The 26,811-nt window shown below is 39.2% G+C and overlaps 1 protein-coding gene across 4 annotated transcripts in view; it reads left to right on the top strand.

The window, feature by feature from the left end:
• Positions 1-26,811, top strand: part of LOC138738565 (amyloid-beta precursor protein-like) — a 138,821-nt gene that overhangs the window by 70,803 nt on the left and 41,207 nt on the right. For all 4 annotated transcript variants that reach the window (XM_069889014.1, XM_069889013.1, XM_069889012.1 and 1 more), the window contains exons 4-6: positions 2,828-2,940; positions 5,510-5,700; positions 25,327-25,511. In XM_069889014.1, coding sequence (XP_069745115.1) covers positions 2,828-2,940; positions 5,510-5,700; positions 25,327-25,511 — 489 coding nt within the window. The remainder of the gene's footprint in view (positions 1-2,827; positions 2,941-5,509; positions 5,701-25,326; positions 25,512-26,811) is intronic.

Raw genomic sequence — 26,811 nt, 5'->3', positions numbered from 1 at the left:
AGTTAAGATGCATGTTAAGATTCAAACACAAAAATTAAACCTAAAATAAAATTCCCTGCAAGTATTTTCGTACATTCTCATGAAAAGGATGGATGGATGAAAATGGTTTAAAACTATCGATAGACAATGTATGGAACAGGCTGTTTATGCAAAGAACAGGGTTTGGTGGTCTGGAATATGCTTCGTAGCCACAACTGAGAAGACTAAAAGTAGATTAGCACTACATAATACCAGTAGTTTGATGTCTATATTGTAACCTCTCCGTGTCTGCTTGAACAAGCCATTCAAAGACCACGTGCGCAAGGAAAAGTCATTTGCAAAAGGCGGGGCAGTGTGTGCTGCATCACTTGTAACTTCATGCTCAAGGCATGGGACAGAGTTAAAGCTGAGACTGTGATGAAATCGTTTAAAAAGTGCAGCATCTCTTGTGAATTGATGGCACGGGAGATGATTTCTTGTGAGACACTGATGATGAAGCAGGAACCACCTCATCAGATACAGACTGGGACTCGTATGATGACTGTTTAAACAGTGAGTGTACAGATGTGCTTTCCACCACCTTTGCCTCAGACGACGACAGCGAGAGTAAATTTGAAGGGTATCTAAATGTATTTTTGTTTTCAGATGACGAGAATGATTTTGAAGGTTCTAATTGTGCTGTTTTCAATAAAAATCTGTCATTGTCAGGTTTTTTTTGTTTTTTCAAGGGTCGACTTATATGCCGGATCAGCATGTTTTGGTTTTTGAGCTGATTAAAGTCTCAACAGTATATCCTGCGTATAAGTTGACCCCCATTTTTTGGAGAGATTTTTTTGATTCCGCGGCTCGACTTGTATGCCAAAATATACGGTAAATGAACCTAGATCTAGGACATTTTGGTTTAATAGTAGGTAGGTATATGGAACTGAGGGAAAAAAAAGAGGGTTATGCAATCAGGAATTTTTCAACAGATGTTAGAGCTGGCACCAAACTGTGGGCTGTCGATTTCTATGTTCTGAGTTGTTTTGATACTCATCTGTTAATCGCAGCAATATAGAGCAGCTGACTTGTGTACCTCCTATGATTTAAAAGATTTTTGTTGAATGTTTTCAGTGCTGTATGTTTGGACGAGTAGAATGAAGCAATCAGTCATTGGTTTTGGGTACCAGTGTAAATAAATACTTCAAGGCCTGTAAAGGACAGGATTGTTTCAATGACTTCCTGTAGTTTTTTTTTCTTGAAGCCTTATCCAACCTTTAGGCTTCTGTGGTTTTGAGCCACATGCACATTTGAACAGATTTGTTTGTAACATACTGAGAGCTAAGATTAATTCTAATAATCATCTCCAATGCAACTGAATATGCTGGATTACTTAAGAATGCACTTTCACACACTGGCCTTGGTCACACGGTTGCTAATCATTTGTTGCCTTGACTCTGGTATGTCAGGGTCTTTGAGACATTTGCCACAAATATTTTTAAACCAAGAAATCTTTTGATAAGAATAAAAGGAAAAAATACCTGATTTCCCTCTGAGCATGCACAGCATTTCACACTTAATAGCATCATGTGAGTTAGGGCATGGACAGGATAGCTTTAAGTGACTTTGGGGTAGAGGATGGAAAATGAGGGAATTATTCCAGAAAAGTGCAATGGGGTAGCTGCAGAGATGGTAAAACTAGTTGAAGTTTTTAAGTCAACTTAACAGCTGCTGCATTTTGGCCTATTAAGACATTTGGTGTCTTTTTGTATCAGCTCTATTTTACCTTGTTGTCTTTCATTCCATTGACATCAATGGTAAGGGGGGGGGGCGCGGATTGCATGATTTGTGAAGGATAGCAGATTAAAATAACCACCATTAAGTTATAATTGGAGCAAAAGCTGGAGGGAAAGGCTGAGCAGTATTCATTTATGAGAAAAATCTGCATATTCTCTATTTCAGTACATGTATTTGGAGAACATTCTGATCACTGTAACAAAGGCTATATGAAAATTCATACTGTAGAGATTTTAACCCTTTTAATTATTTGGGTTTGTTACTTTTTTTGGATTTTTTTAAGACCTGCAGCACGGTAACAGGTCCTTTTGGCCCATGAGCCTGTGGCTTCCATTTACACCCAATTAACCTACGATCCCAGTACATTTTGAATCGTGAGAGGAAATGGGGAGAGCGTACAGACTCCTGACAGAGCCCCCAGATTCAAACTGTGCCAGATTCAAACTCCTTACAGACCGTGCCAGATTCAAACTCCTTACAGACCGTGCCAGATTCAAACTCCTTACAGACCGTGCCAGATTCAAACTCCTTACAGACCGTGCCGATTCAAACCAGGGTTGCTGGCACTATAACAGTATTGCACTAACCAGTATGTTAACTGTGCTGCCCATTTTATAATATAAATATTTGCAAAAAAAATTAATTTGACTAAGGAAAGTAAATCTATAGTTCTTAAAGTTTTATTTTAATATATCCCAGCTCCCTAAGTATTAAGTGTCGACAGTCTATTGCCTTCAATGGATGCTGCCGAGTCCCTCCAGCAATTTTGTGTATCGGTACTAATTCCTCAGAATCTGCAGACTCCTTGTTACCTGCCTGAGTATTGGGATAGCCACCTGGTTTGAGTTCTTGCATTAGTAGTACATTGAACCCTATTTGAACCGAGGTTGATCAGATGCAAAACCTTTGGAATAAAGGGCTTTGAAGTCGAGAAACATTTCATGCTGTGCTCATTGGTGCAATTATAGTTGATGTTAATTTTTTTTTCATCTATTGAATTCCACTGTCTTTTGATGCTGGTTATCAGGTGTTGCACTTTGATACTAAAACTTTTCTTTCCCCTGTTGCGCAGTTGGTGAATTTGTAAGTGATGCCCTCCTTGTTCCAGACAAGTGCAAATTTCTGCATCGAGAGAAGATGGACACCTGTGAGAGCCATCTGTATTGGCACACTGTCGCAAAAGAGGTATATTTCTAGTGACTAAGCAAACATTTGTCTACAGCTAGTGATATAAGTTCCTTATCCCTTCTCGGTCAGTTATTTTAAATATTGCTTTTTATTTCAAAAGAATGCATTTATGTTGTGAATAAAATTTTGGCAGAGTAATGGCATTTTAAGTGCAAAAAGAGTGTTGTAATTTTTGCTTCCTTAATGTGGAATAGATATTTTCCAGTCCCTTGAATTCTGTCATTGTTCTCAAACCAGTTTTGATGCCCAGAGTATTTGTGGAATTTATACAGATGTCTCTGTAAAGGGGACAAATAAAAGTTCCCTTACAGCTGTTGTTCAGTTTTTTTGCGATTGGGATTAATAAATTTCCTTATCAGTTTTGTGTATGACCTTTTAAATTCATGCTCTGGCAATAGTGGCTATTCCCATATTTTCATTTGGATATCCAGCTTGGTAATAGGCCCTTCCATCCCAATTAGCCTGCACCCATGATACGTATTAAAGGGTAGGAGGAAACTGGAGCACCTGGAGGAAACCCAAAAATGTTCTTTTTGCTTACCTTTTTTTAAAGATACAACCTATTTTGTGATTTCCTGTCATATTTCAAGTCTACTAGTATATTCCCCACAAAGCGAGCTGTTTTGGTCAGTCCAAGCATACCTGGGCATGCACTCAGTTCAGGTGCTATGCAAATGACGTCTCGTGCCTGGGAATGCTTAATCAGGCTAGATGCAGACAGGTTATAAAAGCAGCTTACATATACAGATAGCACCAGATTCAAACCCAACCTGAGTTGCTGGCACTGTAATTTTTTTTTCTTTGGCTTGGCTTCGCGGACGAAGATTTATGGAGGGGGTAAAAGTCCACGTCAGCTGCAGGCTCGTTTGTGGCTGACAAGTCCGATGCGGGACAGGCAGACACGGTTGCAGCGTAATAGTATTGCACTAACTACTATGCTACCCGTGCCACCTATATCTGTTAACATTTCTACGAAACAGCATGTTTGGTTGTTTTGTAGTCTTTGGTTTCCTATTCCAGTTTCTGTTGCCCTACTTCAATGCCTATCTGACTGAAACGTTTGGTTGTATGGGGAACAGGTGCGTGTTCCCAATGGGGACCAGTGATGATAGAAGCTGCTTTCTTGAAGCTTCACCTCTAAAAGATGTGCTTAATGGTGTGAAGACCTAATGCCCATGATGACACTAGCTGGTTTACAACCCTCTGTAACCTGATCTTGTCCTGTGCATTGGTATCGCCGTACCAGTCAGAATAATCTCCGCAGTACATGTGTAGAAATTTGCAAGTCTTTGTTGATGTTCCAAATCTCTTCAAACTCATTCATGATTGCATCGACCTGATGATTCCAGGATAGTCGTCAGAGATGCTGAAAACCAGGAATTGCAGTTTGGACAAGCTGAGTCTGACTTCTACATGTGGTGTTTATGTACCCTCCAAGTTGGTTATCATACTCTCCTCAAAAGCCAAAGCCACTGGAAATCCTGTCATGTTTGTTGGCATCTAGTTGTTGGATGATTTGGGGAAACAGGTTGGATTTCTGCTGTTCATTCTCCCACCCCCCCCCCACCCCCATCAAACAAAAGAACATTGTCTTTCTTCTCTCGTGCAAGATGAAATCAAAACTTTTGAGTGGTTTATTGATACCAAAATCTCCTTGTTCCTTCAGTTTGACCATCAATCCTTCAAATAGTTGAACTGCATCTTTCCAGACTTGGGCTTAGATCTCCAGAGATGATTTTTAATAGGCCAGTCCTCTAGCAAGTTCACAGCAGAACTATTCCACACAAGTAATATTCACTAGCTGAAGCTCTCATATCTCTCTTCACATAACCTGCATCCCTCACAGACAATTATACCAAACCACAAGAGTTTGTTACCCAAAGTATTCAGACTGTGTAAAAAAAAAAAAAAAAGAAATTCAATTTGATTAAATTCACGCAGGAGAAATGGTTTTAATTGTTAGGTTTTTAAGTTCTGCCAGTCAGTTCTTTGGTCTATCAAAGCAGCTATTATCTTAGTGTCATTTAATTACTTGTGATATTTTTTCTTGTGGGAGGACATAGAGAGGCGGATGGAGGGAATGATGTCCAGACATGTGCTTGCTACAACATTATTAACTTCATTTTGTGCTATTTCTTTGTGTCGTGATGTCCAGTAACTTTGGGATTTTCAGATTGCAAGATTCTCCTTAGAGTACTGATATCATGTTTGCACTGCCACCTCCATTAGGTAGAGCAGTGATCTTTGTAAAGGTTCAGATTTTTCTCTCCATTTTGTTCAAACCTCCTTGGGTTTGTAAATGTTCCTCTTTATTTTCATGTGGCTTTTTTTTTTCAGTATATGCACTAAAGAAATTACTTGGTGTATCCATAAAAGGTCAGTTATTTGCTGTCCACTTATGCACAGTGGATCTACAAAGAACAATTTTGTGAAACAAAAAGCTGCTACAACTTCACCTCTGAACCAAATCAAGCTGTTTAAGGAAACCTCAAACCTGGACAAGACTTGTTCAGATCCATGGAAGGCATGTGAGTTTGCACCACTTAAATTCTTTGTACTTTCACAGACCTGTGGTGACAAGATCATGAACCTCCATGACTATGGAATGCTGCTTCCATGTGGAATTGACGAATTTCGAGGAGTAGAATTTGTTTGTTGCCCCATTCCAGAAGAAAATGATAAGATTGACTCTGACCTGGATGAAGAAGATTCAGATGTCTGGTGGGGAGGCGATGATGCAGATTATGCAGATGGAAGGTATGGGTTAAGTTACATTTTACTCATTTTTGGGCTGCTTAATGCATTGAGCACTGCAAAGGTGACAAATGAGCTTTATGGATCTTAAATGCCATCAATATCATTCAATTCGCATTTACCATCATGTTCTAAATGAAGCCAGTATTGCAATCCATTCACCTTAATGTGTTGGAATGAGCATCATGCTGTTTGCAATCCTAAAGCAATATAATGTCTAAAACTAAGCACCATTATAATTTGTTAAATATAAATATAATTTCTAATCAGTTCATTTTGGGTTATAGTTCTATCAGTCATTGCTGCCTACTTGCATTTCCAAATATTTGTCAAGGATTTAAAGCATTTTAATCCAAAAGTTCCATTAACTAAAGCTTTTTACCAAACTAGCAGTATCAGTCTGTACTGCTGAAGAAAATGTTAGCCACTCCAATCATTCAGGAGATCCATCTTTGTGTCACTACCCAATTCAGAAAGTCCCAAGTAGGATTGGAAGTCTGTGCTGTTGATTGATCTCAGCTGAACCTAATGGAATGCTATTTATTTAGACATACAGTATAAGTAACAGGCCATTTCAATCCACGTCCATGCTGCCCCATTAACCTACTCCCCCTGGTACATTTCGAATGGTGGGAGGAAACTTGGAGCCCCTACTCAGACACGGGGAGAGGATACAAACTCCTTACAGACAGCGCGGCATTCAAACTCCGGTCTGGTCGTGATCGTTGGTGCTGTAAAGTTGTTGCACTATCCACTGCTCTAACTGTGCTGCCCTGTATCCATATACAACTATAACATTGGTCAACAAAGATTTTTCTTTCTGAACACTTTTGAGTGTATTTTATGGATTTTGGTCTGCTGATCGCAAAAATCTCCTTAAAATTTTCTTTTTGCTTACCTTTTTTTAAAGATACAACCTATTTTGTGATTTCCTGTCATATTTCAAGTCTACTAGTATATTCCCCACAAAGCGAGCTGTTTTGGTCAGTCCAAGCATACCTGGGCATGCACTCAATTCAGGTGCTATGCAAATGACGTCTCGTGCCTGGGAATGCTTAATCAGGCTAGATGCAGACAGGTTATAAAAGCAGCTCACATATACAGATGTGCATGGCATATGTTAATCCACATGTTCTTCAGGCAATAGCATAGTGAGTGCACTCGATAGCTTTTATTGTCTTTAGAAATATACAAAACAACTGAAATGTCTCATAAGTGTCACAACAGTTGTGACATACACTTCAGGCTCAAAGACGCAGCGTGACTGCACTTATTAAGAAAGCCTATGAGCTCTACTTCGGTTGTAAAATTAGTGACCAAGAGAAACCCTGGGCCAACCTGAGAGCAGAGCTCAGCATCATTATGTGATTTCACATGTTAAATTCAATAAAGGTTCATTTAATTTTTCTCCAACTTCCTATGTGATACAGAAAATCTGAAACTATCTTTGTGTTCAACTTGAAGCTGTCTATCATAATCCCCTTTTTTTTTCAGGAAACGAGCCCTTTGAAAAAATTTGAAGTCCAGGCTAATTAATTTCCATCCCTGTTAGGAACACAAGATTAGATAGCCAAACACTGAATATTTAGATTCAATGTTCAGGTTTGATTGTGGTGAATTCCCAAAGTTCTATATTTGTTAAATGTGCAAGTTACCATCTCAATCATGGAAAGTGGTGAAGTAGCAAGAAGAGAGCAAAACCATCTTGTTATTCTCTTGTTCATCAACTTGGAAATAAAGCTCTCATTACTCAGAAGCTGTAAAATATAATTAGTGAGTATTTCCCCTCGACTTGGTAAAACCTTTTATTTTAAAAAACACACTTAAGCGATATTGGTTACAAAATGATGCATTAAAAATTAAATTGCTTTTGAAATAAGTGATGTGACATTGTTAATTTTACATTAGTTTGAACATGCCCTTGGCAAACTTTTTCCAAATAATGGGGCCTTTGTACTATTGTAGCAGTATGAATATTTTTGAAGCTAATTGATTTTTAATTGTTCAACTTTGTCATTAATCCATATCCTTTACAGAGTAAACAATTGTCTCCTTTTGTCTGGTCATTCTTCTGTATTTAGCCATTGGCCCTGAAAGTCTTCAAAGTAATTTAGCCATGGTTAAATTTTATGGCTACACCATCAGTGGTATTTATTAAAAAAGGCATGAAACTGGGTTCTTTTTCTACCTCCTTGAGCAATCTGTGGTACCACTTCAAAGAAAAGCAAAGGTATTGTCCCTTGTGTTCCAGCTAATGGATGTCCTTTGAGCAGCACCTGAAATAGATCATTCATTTATTGCAGAGCATTCCTAGTCCAATTTGGTGCTACATGGCATTGTGACGGTTGGTAAAGTACTTGTAAAGCAAGTGGGGAAAGGACTTCTTTTGTTCAGCAACCACTCAGCAAAATGCCCACAAGCCTGAGCTGCCCAATTAATCCACAATCCCCCCCGCATACGTTTTTGAGGAGTGGGAGGAAACCGGTGCACCCAGAGGAAACACGCAGACATGGGAAGAATGTACAATCTCCTTACAGACAGTGCTGGATTTAAACCTGGGTGGCTGGCAGTGTTAGAGCCTTGTGCTAACCATACCACCCAATTGCACTTAACAAAATTTATCCATAAACAGGATCTACTTATTGCGCTCATTGTCATTCACAAATGTTGCGATCATTCCTTGAAGAGTCAGTGCTAATATTCGGACATATTTTGATAGCAAGGACCCATAACAAAGTAGATCTTACTGCAGCCAAATATAATCTATTTCAATGCATTCATACCAGTTTCCAATAGTAACTCCTTAATCCTAGGAATTTTCAGTTTGACTTTGACCAAGGGACAATTCCAAATGGTGGCTTCTAGCAGTTTGCTCGTGTAGCTGTTTTCTGCAAGAGTATTGATTGGCAAATGTAACTTTATTTTGTCCACAGCAGATATAAACCTCAAGATGATACTGCTTCTCCCTTTCCTCTCCTTACCCTTTCCTAATGCCAATTTGCTGAGGTCATTTGTGACATGTCCTTTCTTGCTCTGCCTGGATACAGTGAAGCTCCAACCTTGTGGTTATAATTTGCATAATTTATCTTTGCCACCAGTGAGAAGCTATTTGAAATGTCAGTTTGTCTGGTGTCTTATTCCTGAATAATTCATGATCTGTAGAGGTCTGCAGGACTTCACTGGTAAAGTATTCCCACTGTCTGTCTTTATATTTGAAGCATCAAAGAACATGCTGGCATTACCTTCAATGTTGTTTGTGATTTTTTTTTAATCTAGTCACATTATAGAACTTGCAATTGTAGTAGAAGCAGGCGATAGTTGGATTTCATACCCTGTCTCTATGGTTTAAACATTTAATGAGTTCAGATCTCTGGTTCTGAAATGTTGAAACCATTGTGGTACCTGTTCGCTCTGCCACACATGACAGGAAGTGCTTGACAGGAGCTGGTAGTGCGATTTTGGGGGGGGGGGGGGGGGGGGGTGGTGTGGAATGTGGTGAGGGGTGGAGGCCTGTACTTTGGGGTTAGTCTTTTCAGTCACCATCTGTCCTCCCCTAAAGAATGCATTCAGAGTTCTGAAAACTATCCAGAAAGCTGCAGCTTTAGAGCCAACAATTCCCCAAGAGTGATTGGAAGTGTTGCACTTTTTAATCAGGGGGTTTGAGAACAACCTTGAATCGTTTCTTCCTGGCCTTTTGGTAATCCCTTGCCATTGGCAGAGCTTAGAGTACAGTACTGGGAGTCTGGTATCAAGCCTGCAAACGGGGTCGGCCCATTGGATGTGACTGATAAGGTAAGTGGGCCACCTTCACGGGTGAGCTTTGCTATGAGGGATAATCTCAGCAATTTCCCCATTGGGATAAAGGAATGGTACGTGATCCTGTGGCTAGTTCGAATGTCGACTGTACAGGCTCCAGTCATCAGTGTTCACATCCCACTTCCAGCAGCTACATATTTGTCTAAGACAGAAACATGCTTTAAATTTGTACCAAAGAAAAGAAAGGCACTGGCTCATTTTCCAGAAAGGCAAGCTGATCCTCTTGCATGACATTTGTGGCAGAATTGGATAAGAGATTTCTCTGACAGGGTGTGATTGGCAAGGAGGGAGAGGGGAACGAGAACTCCCAAGAAACCTTTTGACAATATTTGGAACATGATTTTTTTTGTGTAACCATCAGCCTGTTGTATCAGAAGATTATCACCTTTTTATGCCAGCATCTCTGATCTAAACATTGACATCTGTTTTACTATACAGTTTAAAAAAAAAACCTAGCATCCAGCACCTATGGGGATCGGCAGATGTCAGTTAAGTGTATTTTCCCTTTGTTTGAGACTGACTCCTCCAATGGTTAACTAAAACACCTGGATTAAGAATAAACAGTTTAAAAGATAAAATAATGCTATACTTTCACTGTACAAAATTCACTTCACGAATACTGTATATCAACCTTAAAGCGTTTTACTTTATTTTCAGTCTCATTCTTTGAAAACATTTAACTGTTGCTACATCTGCAGGTTCCTCCCCCTCCAAAGACTAACCATAACATTATAGATAATTAAACACCACCACCCCCCCCCCCCCCTCCCCAAGTTTACAGATAAAGCCTCTGACCAGGGTGACTCTTGCTAAGCAGAGATAAGGAGACACCTTAAAAGAGTCATCCCAACACCGAGCGGCTTCATCTTGGGCAAGCCATTGCTGTTTCACACAACTTTATTTAAACAGCTGCTATGAGCAAAGCACAACTAAGGCACTCGCTCACCGAATATATGCTCCCATCTTCAAAGGTTTATGTGTTACTTCAGAGAACATATACTTTTGCTATTATAAACTTGCATAATTTTACCTATTATTTTATTCTTAGTTGGTTTTTTTATTTATATTTTTTTTGCTGGTTGCTTAAATTTCAGATACAGGGCTTTTACTGAATTATTATCCTAGCAAGACCCCTGGGATGTGACAGGCACCGATGCCTTTTGAACTGACCCACCATCTTATCTTTTCTGTTCTTTGTTTGTTGAGTTTAAAAATCACAGAAACAAAAGAAACACGGCTATGACAATATCAATGTACATAGTCTCAAGCATGTCACAAAGGTGTCTCTCCTTGGACAACACCTAGAGAAAACCCGTTGAACCTCAACCAATCGAACCTGCAGTGTATCTACAGTGTTTAAGTTTACCTGAATTCTACCATAATTTGTATTTGTGAAGCTACTCTTGATTTCTCTGTCAGAAAATACCCAGAACTTGTTTGATCAGAATGACCAGGAGAACCAGGAACTAGCTAAATGCAACTGAAGGGTCTGTGTGGATTGGAAATTCCACCAGGCCTCAATGGAAAAGCAGCAATTTCGCAAGTGCCTAAAGACTGATGTCCAGCAGAAAACCCAAATTATAAAGATTGGGTGAAAGTGTGTTATGTGTCCACCTATGGCCTAATGACCAGGACATGCAGTTTCTTCATGCCAACTATTGCCAAAGCACTCAGATGGCCCACTCTTTTGAGATCCAGTAACATAGGTTAACTTGTTGAGGGAAGTAATCAGTGCTCACCAAAAATCTGCAAATACTGGGGTCTCGTCGAGTACACAATGTGGAGTAAGTGGAGCAACTCAGCAGGTCACTCAGCATCCATAGGAAGTAACGGGTCACCAACATTTCGGGCCTGGGCCCTTTGCCAGGAAAGGGTTTGCTTTGTCAGGAACCAAAAGACAATCAACTTTTCAGGACTGAGCCCTGATTCCCTCTACCCACCAATCACCCCTATGACTCTAAGAAGCACTACATCCTCTTGTACCTCCTCCCTTGCCATCATTTGGGGCCCAAAACTATCCTTCCAAGTGAAGCAATACTTCTGAATCTGAGAAACCAGACGCAGGCAGGGAGATCACTTAATTGCAGCTGACAGAGAGAAGCAAGGACCTCCTAGTGGCCAACCACTTTATTTCCATGCCCAATTGCCACACTGGCATGTCTGTCAATGCCTGTACGTACAGTCAAATTAGGCCAACTGCAAATTGGAGGGATAGTCTCCAACCAGATGATAAGAATATCAACTTATCCAATTTCTGTTAACTCTCTCCCCTGTTCCTCACTCATTCCCTCATCAATGTTTCCCTTCTTCCAGCTTCCCACCTCTTCCCTTCTCCTGTCAATTACCCTCTGCCCTCTTCCCCATCACCTCCCAATTTCTTTCTCATCTATCCACTCACCTGTGTCCACCTATGACCTCTTGTGTTCCACCCTCCCACACCTCCCCCCTCCCTGCCACCAGAAGTTTTTTATTCAAATGTCTACTTTTTGTCGCACTCCTGAGGAAGGGCTTGGACCTGAAACATCAATGGTCTTTTCCTTCCTATTGATGCTGCATGGCCTGCAGAGTTTATCCATCACTTTTGTATATTGTTATAAACCTCCCACACAGATCCAGGCAGAGTCCAAAAAAGTTAATGAATGGAAATCTTTGATTGTTGTTCCACTGTTAGTGTGCTAATCATGACACGTTATGCATTTATATTGCATATTTTTGACATCACTGTTCCAAAATGCACTGCAGTTTGTGAAATGCTTGAGAATTCACAGTAGTTGTGTACACAGCACAGCTCCTAACAATTGCTATATAATAGATTCATAGAGCAATACAATACAGGTGGCTACCTGTAATGGCTCTTAGGAGTTATCTGTAAGTCCATTTACTCCTCCTTCCTCAAAGCCCTGTGAAATTATTTTTGCAGGGTTACAATTATTTTTGCAAAGTTGCCTTTGCATTTCTTTGCACAAACCTGCAAGTCACAGGCTTGTTTTCAATTTCTTTAAATGTGTTTAATGACCAGATGATGGTTTTTAAGGAGGTAAATTGAAATAAGAATACTCTAGCTCTGCAAAATAACACCTTGAGATTTTTTTGCGCCCACCTAAGAAGGTGTGGGGCAGAATCATTTCAAGGGCCAGTTTTTTTTTCTTTTTTTCTATCCATGCTGCTGGCAAGGCCCAACAACTCCACTATATCAATTACTACATTGGTGCTGTCTCTTGCCCCCATGATGAACTCGTTAACTTTATTCACCTGGCTGCCAGCTCCCACTCTGACTTCAAATTCATTTTGGTCCATCTTATCTCTTGCTCCATCTCGGAAGGCAAACTATCAACAGACATCTTTTACAAACCCAGTAATACCCACATTTACCTTCCCCCATCCTGAGAGGATTCTATTCCTTACATTCCTCCATCACATCTGCTCCCAGAATGAGTCCTTCAATTTCAAGACATCCAAGGTGTCCTTCAAAAAATATGGCTTTCCTGCTGCTGTTAATCAGACCTCACTAACATTTCTATTTCCCTATATCGGCTCTGGTCCGTAAGCCCACCTTCCCAGACACATACCAACCCACCAGCCTCTGCATCCAACATACTTTGTACAATTTCCACCATCTACAATGCAATCACACTACAAGATGCACCTTTTCTCCCCTATCTCTCAACTCTCCGTCCACTCATCCCTTCCCACTAATCGCTCCCTTGGTACTTACCCATCTGACTGCAAGAAGAGATATATTTGCACTTAAAACCTCCTTCCTCATCTCTATTTGGGATTCCAAACTGTCCTTCCAAGTGAAGCAAAACTTGTGAATCTCCATGGGTCATTTACTGCATTAGGTGCTCCCGATGTGGCTTCCTCTACATCAAGGAGACTGGGCATAGACTGGGAGATTGTTTCATTGAAAACCTTCACCCAATCCACTGCAACTGCAAGGACCTCCTAGTGACCAACCACTTCAATTCCACGCTGACATGTCTGTCCATGGACTCGTGTACTGCCATATGTAGGCCATCCACAAATTGGAGGGACAACACTACCTTGTATTGCATCTTGGCAGTCTCCAATCAAATGGCATCAATATCAACCTCCAATTTCTGCTAACCCACCCCCCCTCACCAGTTTCTCTTTCCCACATCCCTCAGTCTCCTTCCCTTCCAGCTCTCCACCCTCTTCCCTTCTATCAGAGAGCTATCTTTCTTAGCCCTCTGCCTTCTTTCCTCCAATCAGTTCTCACACCTCTCTCTTTTACCCTCACACCTGTATCCACCTGTGCACTCCCTTGCCCGCAGCCCCCACTATTTTAATCAGGTTTTTGCCTGGTTTTTGGCACTCCTGATGCAGGGCTCAGGCCCCATATTCAGCTGCCCTTTTACATCCTCTGGATGCTGGGTAACCTGCTGTGTTTTCCAACACTTTTGTGTACTGCACGAGACTCCAGCATCTGCTGATATTCATGTTAACCTTGATTTTTTTAATAGAAATTATTGCACCAGTCCAAAATTGTTTTCCAGAATATATATATATATATATATATATGATGAATATACTTACAATGGAGAGCAATAAAGCTATTCACTTTTCATGCTGTATAATTTATATTCCCTATGGAAAGAATAGCATTTGCATTTACAGAAATCTAAAGTGATTTAGTTCATTTAACAACCTTCGTTAAAATAATGCAATTTCAAAAATGGTGTCTAAAGCAATTAATTGCATGCTCATTTGAAGCAGTCTCACATTGGTGCCACCTTCTCCTGGTGTGTCACTGTTGGGTAATTTAGATCGTGCCATCCAAGACTGAATATTTTGAACTAATCAATGTGCATTGGCTTTTAGATGGATTAATAATTCACTTAAATTATTTTGAGGTAGTAGCTCTTTTCATGTCTGTATAACGCAATGAATTTTTTTTGGAAATAAATAATCTTATTTAAAAATAATTAGGGCAGGAATAGTTGGGAGTATGTTGAGATTGGTGTCTTTTTTTGTAAAGATTTGTGGGGAACTATTTTGACAGATGATTCAACTGATAGGAATTATAAGTTGGGATGATAAATTCTTTCTGACCATTTCTAGCCTTTTAATTTTCAAAATTGTAAGTTATTATTGCAGACATAGGCTAGAGATGCTATAAATTTTTATGACTGGGTGTCTGAGCTTTGATTATCTGAAAGGGTAATTTGTACCTGAACCTGTTGAATATTGGAAAATAATCCTGGAAGTCCTCGAGTCCAGCAGCATCTGCGGAAAGGGAAACAGTTAACGCTGCTGGTTTGAGGTTCTTTGTCAGCCTTGCAAAAGGAAAAATGGGATGAAACATGAAGGTTTACAGATGCTGTGATTGTAAAAACACAGAAATACTACTGGAACCGCCTGAATCGTGGGGTCTATAAGAGGTAAAGAAGGGCTCAGACCCAATACTTGGCTAATATCTTTACCTCCTATGGGTATTACAAGACAGGTGAGTTCCTTTAGCATTTCTGTGTTTTTATTGCGAAAGGAGCGAAGTTGGTTTTCAATAGATGAAAACTAGGTTAAATGGATGGAATAATTGGAGTATTTCCTGTAGAATGAAGGCAAATTGGTTAAAGGGGGTAATTACAAGCACTTTATTTAATTTTATAAATAATCTACCACAAAAATTCATGGATTTTCAATTTTTGTTTCAGATTTCTTGCATCTGCAGTTTGATTTCTTTTAAATCTGATTAACGTGTGGGTGGGATGTTATATTTGAGAATTCATTTACCAATCCACATTTGGACACTAAATTTCACAGCTAATGGGCAAATGAGAATGAACAACGGTATCGGCAATTAACAGTCCTTCATCTTGTGTCAAGAATGTGATAATTGAAAACACCCATTCCCTTCCCTAACTCACAACATATCTCATCTAGGCAATGAAGCAGGTGATTGAGACATACAATTGCAACACTTAAAGGACATTTAGACAGGTACATGGATAGGAAGGGTTTAGACATATTGGCCAAGCACAGGGAAATGGAACAGCTTGCTCAACATGGACAAGTTGTGCTGAAGGAGGTGTTTCAATGAAATATGAGGTCGTAGGAAATAGAAACACGTGTAAGCCATAAAGCCCATTGAGCCAGTTCCGTCATTCAGTAAGATTATCAAGGCTCATCTCCAGCTACTTGCCTTTCCCCATATCCCTTAATTCTCCTACTTTTGCAAAAAAAAATCTAACCTTATCTTAAATATATTTACTGAGGTAGCCTCCATTGCTTCAATGGGCAGTGAATTTCATAGATTCACCACCTTTTGGGAAAAGCAGTTCCTCCTCATCTCCATTCTAAATCTTCTACCTTAAATCCTGAGGCCATGTCCCCTAGTTCTAGTCTCCCCCAACAATGGAAACAACTTGTCTACCTCTACCTTATCTATACCTTTTATACATTTCTATAATACCCCCGTCATTCTTCTAAATTCCAGCGAGGACACTCCGAGACGTCTCAATCTCTCCTCATAGGCTAACCCCTTCATCTCTGGAATCAATCTGGTGAAGCTCCTCTACATAGCCTCCTTCATGTTAGGAGACCAGAACTTGCATGCAGTACTCCAGATGTGTCCTCACCAATACCTTGTACAGTTATAACATAACCTCCCTGCCTCTAAATTCAATCCCTCTAGTAATGAAGGCCAACATTCCATTTGCCTTCTAGATAGTCTGCTACACCTGCAAACCAATCTTTTGTGATTCATGCACAAGCACTCCCAAGTTCTTCTGCACCAAGAAGACTAGCTTGATTTTCTCTTTTCTAATTCTGACAAAGGCTGCTGCACCTGAAGTATAAAGTTTTGATAGACCTACCTGTCCTGAGCGGTTTCACCATTTGATTTTATTTCAAATTTTGAACATCTGCAGTTTCTTGTTTTTCATTATTGAAGGGGGATGAAGAGGTACTGTTCTAGTATTGCTTGAATTCAGGGTTGAATTACCAAGTGCCTAAAGCAGCAACTCAAAGTTTTAAAAAATTGTGATGGAGGGAGATAAATTGCAGATAATATGGCACCCATGTCTCCCTGCATTTTAATCTCACCCCTTTCATTGCCCATTCAATGTCCGTATCCTCTGCAAGCATATCTGCACTCTTCTCACGGCCAGTTAACATTGTTATCAACAAATGTGGATGCATTGCACACTTCAGAAATAAAGGGAAGTCCTGGTCTTGTATCTATTTTGCAGTGCACATATCAGATGTTTGTCCATATTATTCGTGAAGTAGTTTTTAAAAATAGAATTTAATGGCTTTAAACTTCTCTCTTCCTTGGTGTGGTACAAAAACTTCAATAGTCCCCTTCAATTACTTGCATTGTGGATTTGTGACATTCATAAATTTTAGTGTTGTATCCATTAGGGCAGTCGTTCTCAACAGGAATGAACTCTCTCATTCAAGAAAGCCTTATTTCTTTTCACCTCGCGTAACATAAATATTTTGTAGTCCGTTGGAGAGAAGTACAGAAGAAATTAGTTTTGGCTACTTCTCAGGAAAGGGGGGCTCATAAACTTGAGCAGAATCCTAAGAGGATCATAACCTAAAAAAAAAGTTTTGAGGATGGCTGCATTAGAGGGCATGAAGTACATCAACAGGGCAGTGAGTGAGGAGTCACGTGATGGAGTAGTGGCCGGACGGTGAACTCCAGCCCTCTCCAGAAAAGTCGGGAAAAACAAGAGAAAATACAAAGGCACAGAAATACAAGTTAAAGAAAAGTGAGTATAAAGGTGGAAAGAAGATGGAGACAAAAGGAGAAAAATCAAAATCAACGGAAAGAAGAGAGGAAGAGAAGACAACGGAGGAAAAAGGTGAAGGCCTTACCTGTCCGAAGAGGCCCGCTGTGGAGAGAGGGCCCCACTACCTCAGGTCGGTAGAAAAAGAACTACAACAATGGCTCACAGAGCCGAGTAAAAGTGCGCAACCGCGCATGCAAAAAAACACACCGACGGGAGGGGGGACCAGCTGGGGAGTCGATCTCCACAGCCGGCAACGACAGCTGCAGAACACCTGCAGCAAGAAGAGACCACAGAAGACAATGGAAACAAGAAAGAAGAGGAGGAAAGGGCAGCAAAGAAACAACAGATGGTCAACCCAGAGGAAGAAGAAGAGGAAGAGTACAGTGAAATAGATAAAGGGAAAGGCAAGGTAAAGGATATACTTGCTCTTGTTAGAGGATACATGGAGTCATTTAAAGAATGGCAAACACAGGAATTCAATGATTTAAGAAGAAGAATAAACAACACAGAAGAGAAAATAAATAAAATGGATATGACCTTAACAGAAATGGGGAAAAAAATGGACAAGATGGAAGAACGGGCAATAGCAGCAGAAATGGAGGTAGAAGACTTAAAAAAGAAATTGGAGGAATCTAATAAAAAAACTAAAGAGACACAAGAATTACTAGCCCAAAAAATAGATATAATGGAAAATTATAACAGAAGAAATAACATAAAGATAGTGGGCCTTAAGGAAGATGAAGAAGGCAAGAATATGAGGGAGTTTATAAAAGAATGGATCCCTAAGGCCCTAGGATGTCCAGAACTACAGCAAGAAATGGAAATAGAAAGGGCACATAGAGCATTGGCCCCTAAACCACAACCACAACAAAAACCAAGATCTATTGTAGTAAAATTCCTAAGATATACTACAAGAGAAAAGGTACTGGAGAAGACAATGGAAAATGTAAGAGAGGGCAACAAACCACTGGAGTATAAAGGGCAAAAAATCTTCATTTATCCAGATATAAGCTTTGAACTCCTAAAGAAGAGAAAAGAGTTCAATACAGCAAAAGCGATTTTATGGAAGAAAGGATATAAATTTACACTGAAGCATCCTGCGGTATTGAAAATATTTATTCCAGGACAACAAAACAGACTATTCTCGGATCCAGAAGAAGCACGAAAATTTGCAGAACAATTACAAAAATAGACTGAGGGATGAAGACGGGTAATGAGAGCAAAAATTATCACGATTGATATGTATGTGGGTAAAGACAAAAATAGACTGAGGGATGAAGAAGGGTAAGGAGGGTAAAAATGACCACGATTGATATGTATGCGGGTAAAGAGGTATAAGAGTGAATAGAGACAATGGGCATATGTGAAAGTATCTGTAATTAGATGAAAACATAGAGAGTATAGACAAGAATTAATAAGAGAAGGTAATGGAATAGAGAGAATAAGGAGGGAATTAAAAGAGTGACCTTTGTGACATATAAAAAGCGAAATCTTTTCTGGGGGGGGCTGGGTGGGGGAAAAGAGCGGTCACTGCAAAATCAGTTGACGCTTGCGAGTGGATTCGCAAATCCAAATGGAGAGGGGAGATGTGGTTGTCCGACAAGGGATAAAGGGCAACTCAGGAGGGGAAGGGGAGATTGGGGATAAAGAAGATAGAAATAGGAGAATAAGGAAAATGTTGGATGTTGTAGGAATGTTGTCTGGTAAAGAGTTGAAAATAAGAAAACAGAAATGGAAAAGGAGGAAAGGTAATGATGGAAAAACGGAAAGAGAAGATAAACAAAATATAAAATGGCTACGCTGAACTATATGACTCTAAATATTAATGGAATACATAACCAAATTAAAAGGAAGAAACTACTAAATTTACTGAAAAAGGAAAAAATAGATATAGCATTTGTCCAAGAAACACACTTAACTGAATTGGAGCACAAGAAATTAAAGAGATATTGGGTAGGACATGTAACAGCAGCATCGTATAATTCAAAAGCAAGAGGAGTGGCTATATTAATTAGCAAAAATGTGCCATTTAAAATAGAAGAGGAAATAATAGATCCAGCAGGGAGATATGTTATGATAAAATGTCAGATATATTCAGAGCTTTGGAATCTACTTAATATATATTCACCTAACGAAGAAGATCAAAAGTTTATGCAAGATATCTTTTTGAAGGTAGCTAATACGCAAGGGAACATACTAATAGGAGGGGATTTCAATCTGAATTTGGATCCAAATATGGATAAAACGGGGAAAAAAATTAACAGGAAGAACAAAGTAACCAAATTTATAATTAAATCAATGCAAGAAATGAAACTTGTGGACATATGGAGGAAACAAAACCCAAAAGAAAAGGAATACTCATACTACTCGACTAGACATAAAACATACTCAAGGATAGACCTATTCCTGTTATCAGCCCACATTCAAGGGAGAGTTAGGAAAACGGAATATAAAGCTAGACTATTATCGGACCACTCACCCCTGTTATTGGCAATAGAGCTAGAGGACATCCCTCCAAGAATGTATAGATGGAGATTAAACCCCATGCTACTTAAAAGACAGGATTTTAGAGAATTTATTGAAAAACAATTAAAAATGTACTTTGAAGTAAATACGGAATCAGTGGAAGATAAGTTTATACTATGGGACGCAATGAAAGCATTCATTAGAGGGCAAATAATAAGTTATGCAACCAAGATGAAGAAGGACTATAACCAGGAAACAGAGCAGTTGGAAAGGGAAATAATAAACATAGAAAAAAAATTAGCAATAAAGGAAGATACAACCAAAAGAAGAGAATTGGCGGATAAAAAAATAAAATATGAAACATTACAAACATATAAGGTGGAGAAGAATATAATGAAGACAAAACAGAAATATTATGAACTAGGTGAAAAAACACACAAAATCTTAGCATGGCAGCTTAAGACAGAGCAAACTAAGAAAATGGTATTGGCAACAAGGAAAAAAGACAAACAAATTACATATAATCCAAAAGAAATTAAGGAAAACTTCAGAGAATTCTATGAACAATTATACCGAACCGAAAACGAAGGGAAAGAAGGGAAAATAGATGAATTTTTGACTAAAATTGAACTACCAAAACTACAAATAGAGGAACAAAATAAATTAACAGAACCATTTGGAACAGTAGAAATACAAGAGATAATAAAAAATTTACCAAATAATAAGACACCAGGAGAGGATGGACTCCCAATAGAATTCTACAAAACATTTAAAGACCTAATAATACCGCCCCTCCTGGATGTAATCAACCAGATTGATGAGACACAAAACTTACCAGATTCATGTAAAACAGCAATAATTACAGTGATACTAAAACAAGGGAAAGATCCACTCTCACCAGCGTCATATAGACCAATATCTCTGCTAAACACAGATTATAAGATAATAGCTAAACTATTAGCGAACAGATTAGCAGAACAGGTACCGAAAATGGTAAATTTAGACCAAACTGGATTTATCAAAAAAAGACGCACAACAGACAATATTTGTAAATTTATTAACTTAATTCATGCAGTAGAAGGAAATAAAGCACCGGCAGTAGCAGTTGCTTTAGACGCAGAGAAGGCCTTCGACAGAGTAGAATGGAATTACTTGTTCAAAGTATTGCAAAAATTCAGTTTACCGGAGAAGTATATTAATTGGATTAAAGCATTATATAAGGGACCGTTAGCGAAAGTGACAGTAAATGGACATGTATCAAAGCAATTTAACTTAAGCAGGTCAACGCGGCAGGGATGCCCACTATCACCATTATTGTTTGCGCTAGCTATAGAACCACTAGCAGAATCGATAAGAAGAGATAATAATATAAAAGGAATAAAAATAAAAGACAGGGAATATAAAATCAGTCTGTTTGCGGATGATGTGATAGTGTACTTAACAGAACCAGAACTATCAATAAAAGAACTATATAAGAAATTGAAGGAATATGGAGAAGTGTCGGGATACAAGATAAACGTAAATAAAAGTGAAGCAATGCCTATGAATAACGCGGATTTCTCAAAATTTAAGGAGGAATCCCCATTCAGATGGCAAACGCAGGCAATAAGATACCTAGGTGTGCAAATAAACAAAAATCTAGGCCAATTATATAAACTCAATTACAATCCACTAATGAAAAAATTACAGGACGATTTAGAGCATTGGAAAGAGCTACCACTAACACTGATAGGAAGGATAAACTGTATTAAAATGAACATTTTTCCAAGGATACTATACTTATTTCAGGCATTGCCAATACAACTGACAGAAAAATTCTTCAAAGAGTTAAAGAAAATAATAAGGAGATTTTTATGGAGAGGGGGGAAACCGAGGATAGCACTAGATAAATTAACAGAATGGTATAAACAAGGAGGCTTACAATTGCCAAACTTCAAAAATTATTATAGAGCCGCACAATTAAGGTACCTATCAGATTTTTATCAAACAAGGGAAAAACCAGACTGGACGAGACTAGAATTAGATAAAATAGGGGAAAAGATACCTGAACACATATTATATAAATGGGACGAAAAATTGGTACAACATAGAACTTCTCCAGTATTACACCATCTCCTCAATATATGGAAGAAGATTCATGTAGAAAGAAATAAAATAAATTACCAAATACCAAAACTAATATTGACGCAAAATAAGCTACTCCCTTTTACAATAGACAACCTTGCCTTTAGAAAATGGGGAAAAAAAGGGATTAAAAGAATAGAAAATTGTTTTTCAGGAAGTAGATTCTTATCCTTTGAACAAATGAGAGATAAGTACAATATAACTGGAGATACAGCGCTGGCATATTACCAACTGAGATCCTACTTGAAAGATAAATTAGGAAACAACTTGAGTTTACCAGAGGGAAGTAACCTTGAATATGTGATTACAGATACAATGTTAATCAAAAGATTTATAAAAAATATGTATATTAAACTGCAAGAAAAGGAGAATGAGGAAACAAATGGTAAAACTAAACAAAAATGGGAACAAGATTTAAATATAAAGATAAAAAAGGAAACATGGGAGAAGTTATGCTCTGGAACGATGAGAAATACAATAAATACGAGGCTGCGTATGATACAATATAATTGGTTACACAGACTAAACATTACACCGCAAAAGTTAAATAAATGGGACCCAACAGTATCTGATAGATGTTTTCGATGTAAAAAAAGAAAGGGGAACAACAATTCATGCAATCTGGACATGTGAGAGAGTAGAAAAATTTTGGGATGATCTCAATCAGATATTAAATAAAATAACAGAAAACAATATACCAAAGAATCCAGAGATCTTTCTCCTAAGTAACATAAAAAATAAAGAATTTGGAATTGACTTGGAAGATGCACAAAAAAGATTTGTCAAGATAGCCCTAGCCGTAGCAAAAAAATGTATTATGTCAACCTGGAAATTGGAAGATAATTTGAAAATACAACAATGGTATATAGAAATGAATAAATGTATTCCATTAGAAAAAATAACATATAGTTTAAGAAATAATATTGAAATATTCGAACAAATATGGGAGCCTTACATTAAATACAATAGCGAAAACCTACCGGGAACAAACATTACCTAAGTTGATGGAAGGAGAAGAAAAGAAAAGAATGGACTCAGTAGAATTTCTGGTGTATTTCTGTTGAATGACAACATTGTCTAACTGAATTAATGCAACCTAGATTGTATACCTAAAATGGATGAGAGGGGGGGGGGGTGGGGGGGTGGCTTGGGAGGAGGGAGGGGGGAGGGAGAAAAAGTCACTGTAAATGTGTGGAAAAGAAAAAGTGTATATCATGGCTATTGTGATTTATGGTGTGAAAAATAAAAAATTAAAAAAAAAAAAAAAATCAGGGCAGTGAGTGACCCGACAGTGCAAAATTAGCCAAGAATAGTTTATCCACCCAAAAAAAAGTTGCATCCCCTGTGGCCAATTACGAAGTCTACTCTCAATCATCAACTAAGTAGTAAACACTGTCAGTTGTGTTAAGTGACCTGATGTTCAGGTATAGTTGTCATTGCTGCCTTGATCTACGGTGTCTGCACAAAGTTTATGGGCCCCTTCTCTGTGAAGCAGTCAAGTTTAGTTGGTTTCTTCCACACTTCCCTCCCATCAACTATATAAAAAATATTATATAATTTCAGTCTATTACCCCCACCCCTTAAATGTGCTGTGGCCCCTGGGGAGGTGGAGAAGCGAGGAGGGGGGGGGGGTTGGGGTGGAGTGTATAACACCTGTGAGAATGGCTGACAGAGCAAAGCTGTTGGGTCACAGCTAAGAATTATCTCAGTGAGTAGAGGAACAGACTTGAGGCTAAGTGACTTACTTGTGTTATTCATAGACGTTTATAGCCCAGCAAATGGGCAAGGTGTAGTTGTGAATCATGTCAGCCATGTTCCCTGGAGCTTCTCAGATTAACATACTAGGTCGAGCTCCTTCCCATATTTAAATCGTGTTTCGTTTATCTGGCCAGAAACTTGAAGTTTTCTAATGATTGCCGTGATCCTTTCACAATTCTTTAGAATCTTAACCCATCCTTTGAACATAATCTAAATTTGGTTAATGAGTGACAAGTTCCCTTGGTATCGCACAGAAACTAAATCACGAGCTCTTGACAATGAACAAAAGTTGCTCTCATTTCTTGCTATTTGCTAGAACAACCACTCTTGACTCCATCTCCAACAGCTTGAGAGGGACAGAGTTCATCTGCAGGCTAATGAGTTACTCATCATGTACATTGTATAATTTGCATTGCACATATTATTCTAACTGAACAGATGCGCGTGGGGAAAAAAAGAATCATTATAATAAACTTTATTGACAATAAAAGACAATAAATACATGATAGATACAGGGCTCCAAGTACAAAAGAGGGACTTGCAGTAGCGGAGGCCACCCTTTTGCTGGGTTGAAACAGTGTATAATTAGTGTAATAGGGGAAGTTCAAGAGTCTGATAGCTGTTGAAAAGAAACTTCTTGCACTTTGAGGCTCTAGCTTGGAAGAACAACTTTGGTTGGCAATGATAAATTGGACCAAAAGGCTGTTCCTATACTGTAAAACTATAAAAGAGGGAATCACGTCCCACCCCTTTTGCCCTGGGAAGCCAAATCCTGATGTAAAAGGACTCAGCAGCGTAAACGCTGAACTCACCTGTCAGATTTCCCTCTTACGTAGATCGTGAGTTGGTCAATAAGGCAGCTTCTCTATGTAAAAAGGGCGGACTCAACCTGAGCGAACATCGCTGTTAGAAAAATGTTTCCAGTTGCATAAATCTTATAGCTGCAAAAATTGGTCAGAGTTTGGTATCCTGGGGTCAATGAATCACCCACCACCTAAAAAAAACACATATTAGGAGAACAAAATAGGAATACTCTGTTTGCCTTCTCCAGCTCAGACACACACAGCCTACCCTCTCCCACTGACTCCCATCTACACTCCATACTGACATGGAAATGAAGTCAACCATTGAAAGACTCATCCTACTCTGGTCACACCCTCTTCAACCTTCTTCCCTCAGAAGGATAGTCATAATTGTGGGATCACACATGACCAGGTTCAAGGACAGTTTCTTTCCTGAATGAATTTTGTACTAGCAAAATACAATTTCCCTTGCTTCCTTCTAACTGATCTCTCTCGAACGGCGTCGATTTTTTTTTTTATTGCTGCATTACTTATTAGTCTCAATGGATTGCTACAAAATTAACTGTGACAATGAACTTGAGATGACATCAAGGGCAAATCTGCCCATATAATCAGTGCCCAATCCCTCCTTAAACAACATCCACCCATTTTGATATACCTTGATAGATTTGAGGAACTGCTCGCACTAACCATCTGAGACTTTCATTTGTACAAACAATGTTAATTTATTTATTGTTTTAGATAATACTTCTGCATATGTATTATTTGTCTGTATGTCTGGTTGTGTGTCTGCATATTTTGTACCAAGGATGTTTTGGTTAGGTTGTACTTGTACAATCAGATGACAATAAACTTGAATTGATAGTAAATTCCACCTTCAATAACTATTCTGTCCTTGATTTCAGTGATAAAACTGTTGAAGAGAAACCTATAGAGGAGGAGGAGGAGGAGGAGGAGGAGAGTGAAATTGATGATGAAGACGACGATGACCTTGATGATGAAGAAGTTGAGGATCAGTATGAGGATCCTACTGAGCACACAACTAGTAGCACCACTACCACCACTGAGGCGATAGAAGAAGTTGTGAGAGGTAATCTGGACCATAAGTTTTTAATGTAGACATTGGATATAATCCCTTAATCGTTGTCAGTTTTGTGGCTGGGGTGAATTAGTTTAAACCTCAGTTTTAAATACTGTGGTAATGCAGAATAACTGTACTGATTTGAAATTTTCCATTCCCTGAAATTTATGAACAATTGAGATTTAGCTCGGAACAAAGGATAAGAGTGGGGTAGGCATCCTGCACTCAGGAATAACCTTCTCCCTGGCACTGCACACTTTTCACTCCTCAATGTGAATGAAGCGAAAGGTTGGAGGTCGCTAGGTTTTGAAGGATACCTGCTTCCGATTTTATTTAAGCTGGTGAATTTTGAATGTCTAATATTTTGTATTTCACCTCTCTAAATAGAGTGCAATCTGTAATATGTATTGATCTGTTTGGAACAAGCTTAAAGAAGCTACACTTAATAGACAATTGGCAATTCAACTTTGCCAGCTTCAAAATGCATCCTCCCATTACAACTGAAGAAATAGAGAGATATCTTTGGTTATATTTCAATCAATGTGGCATTTAGATTATATCTATGTTTGGCCTGGAAGTCAGCCTGAAGAAAACTGAGGTCCTCCATCAGCCAGCTCCCCACCATGACTACCAGCCCCCCCACATCTCCATCGGGCACACAAAACTCAAAACGGTCAACCAGTTTACCTATCTCGGCTGCACCATTTCATCAGATGCAAGGATCGACAATGAGATAGACAACAGACTCGCCAAGGCAAATAGCGCCTTTGGAAGACTACACAAAAGAGTCTGGAAAAACAACCAACTGAAAAACCTCACAAAGATAAGCGTATACAGAGCCGTTGTCATACCCACACTCCTGTTCGGCTCCGAATAATGGGTCCTCTACCGGCACCACCTACGTCTCCTAGAACGCTTCCACCAGCGTTGTCTCCGCTCCATCCTCAACATCCATTGGAGCGCTCACACCCCTAACGTCGAGGTACTCGAGATGGCAGAGGTCGACAGCATCGAGTCCACGCTGCTGAAGATCCAGCTGCGCTGGATGGGTCACGTCTCCAGAATGGAGGACCATCGCCTTCCCAAGATCGTATTATATGGCGAGCTCTCCACTGGCCACCGTGACAGAGGTGCACCAAAGAAAAGGTACAAGGACTGCCTAAAGAAATCTCTTGGTGCCTGCCACATTGACCACCGCCAGTGGGCTGATAACGCCTCAAACCGTGCATCTTGGCGCCTCACAGTTTGGCGGGCAGCAGCCTCCTTTGAAGAAGACCGCAGAGCCCACCTCACTGACAAAAGGCAAAGG

Source organism: Narcine bancroftii, chromosome 7, assembly GCF_036971445.1.
Source record: "Narcine bancroftii isolate sNarBan1 chromosome 7, sNarBan1.hap1, whole genome shotgun sequence".
NCBI classification, from domain to species: domain Eukaryota; kingdom Metazoa; phylum Chordata; class Chondrichthyes; order Torpediniformes; family Narcinidae; genus Narcine; species Narcine bancroftii.
This window is presented reverse-complemented; position numbering and strand designations above follow the sequence as displayed.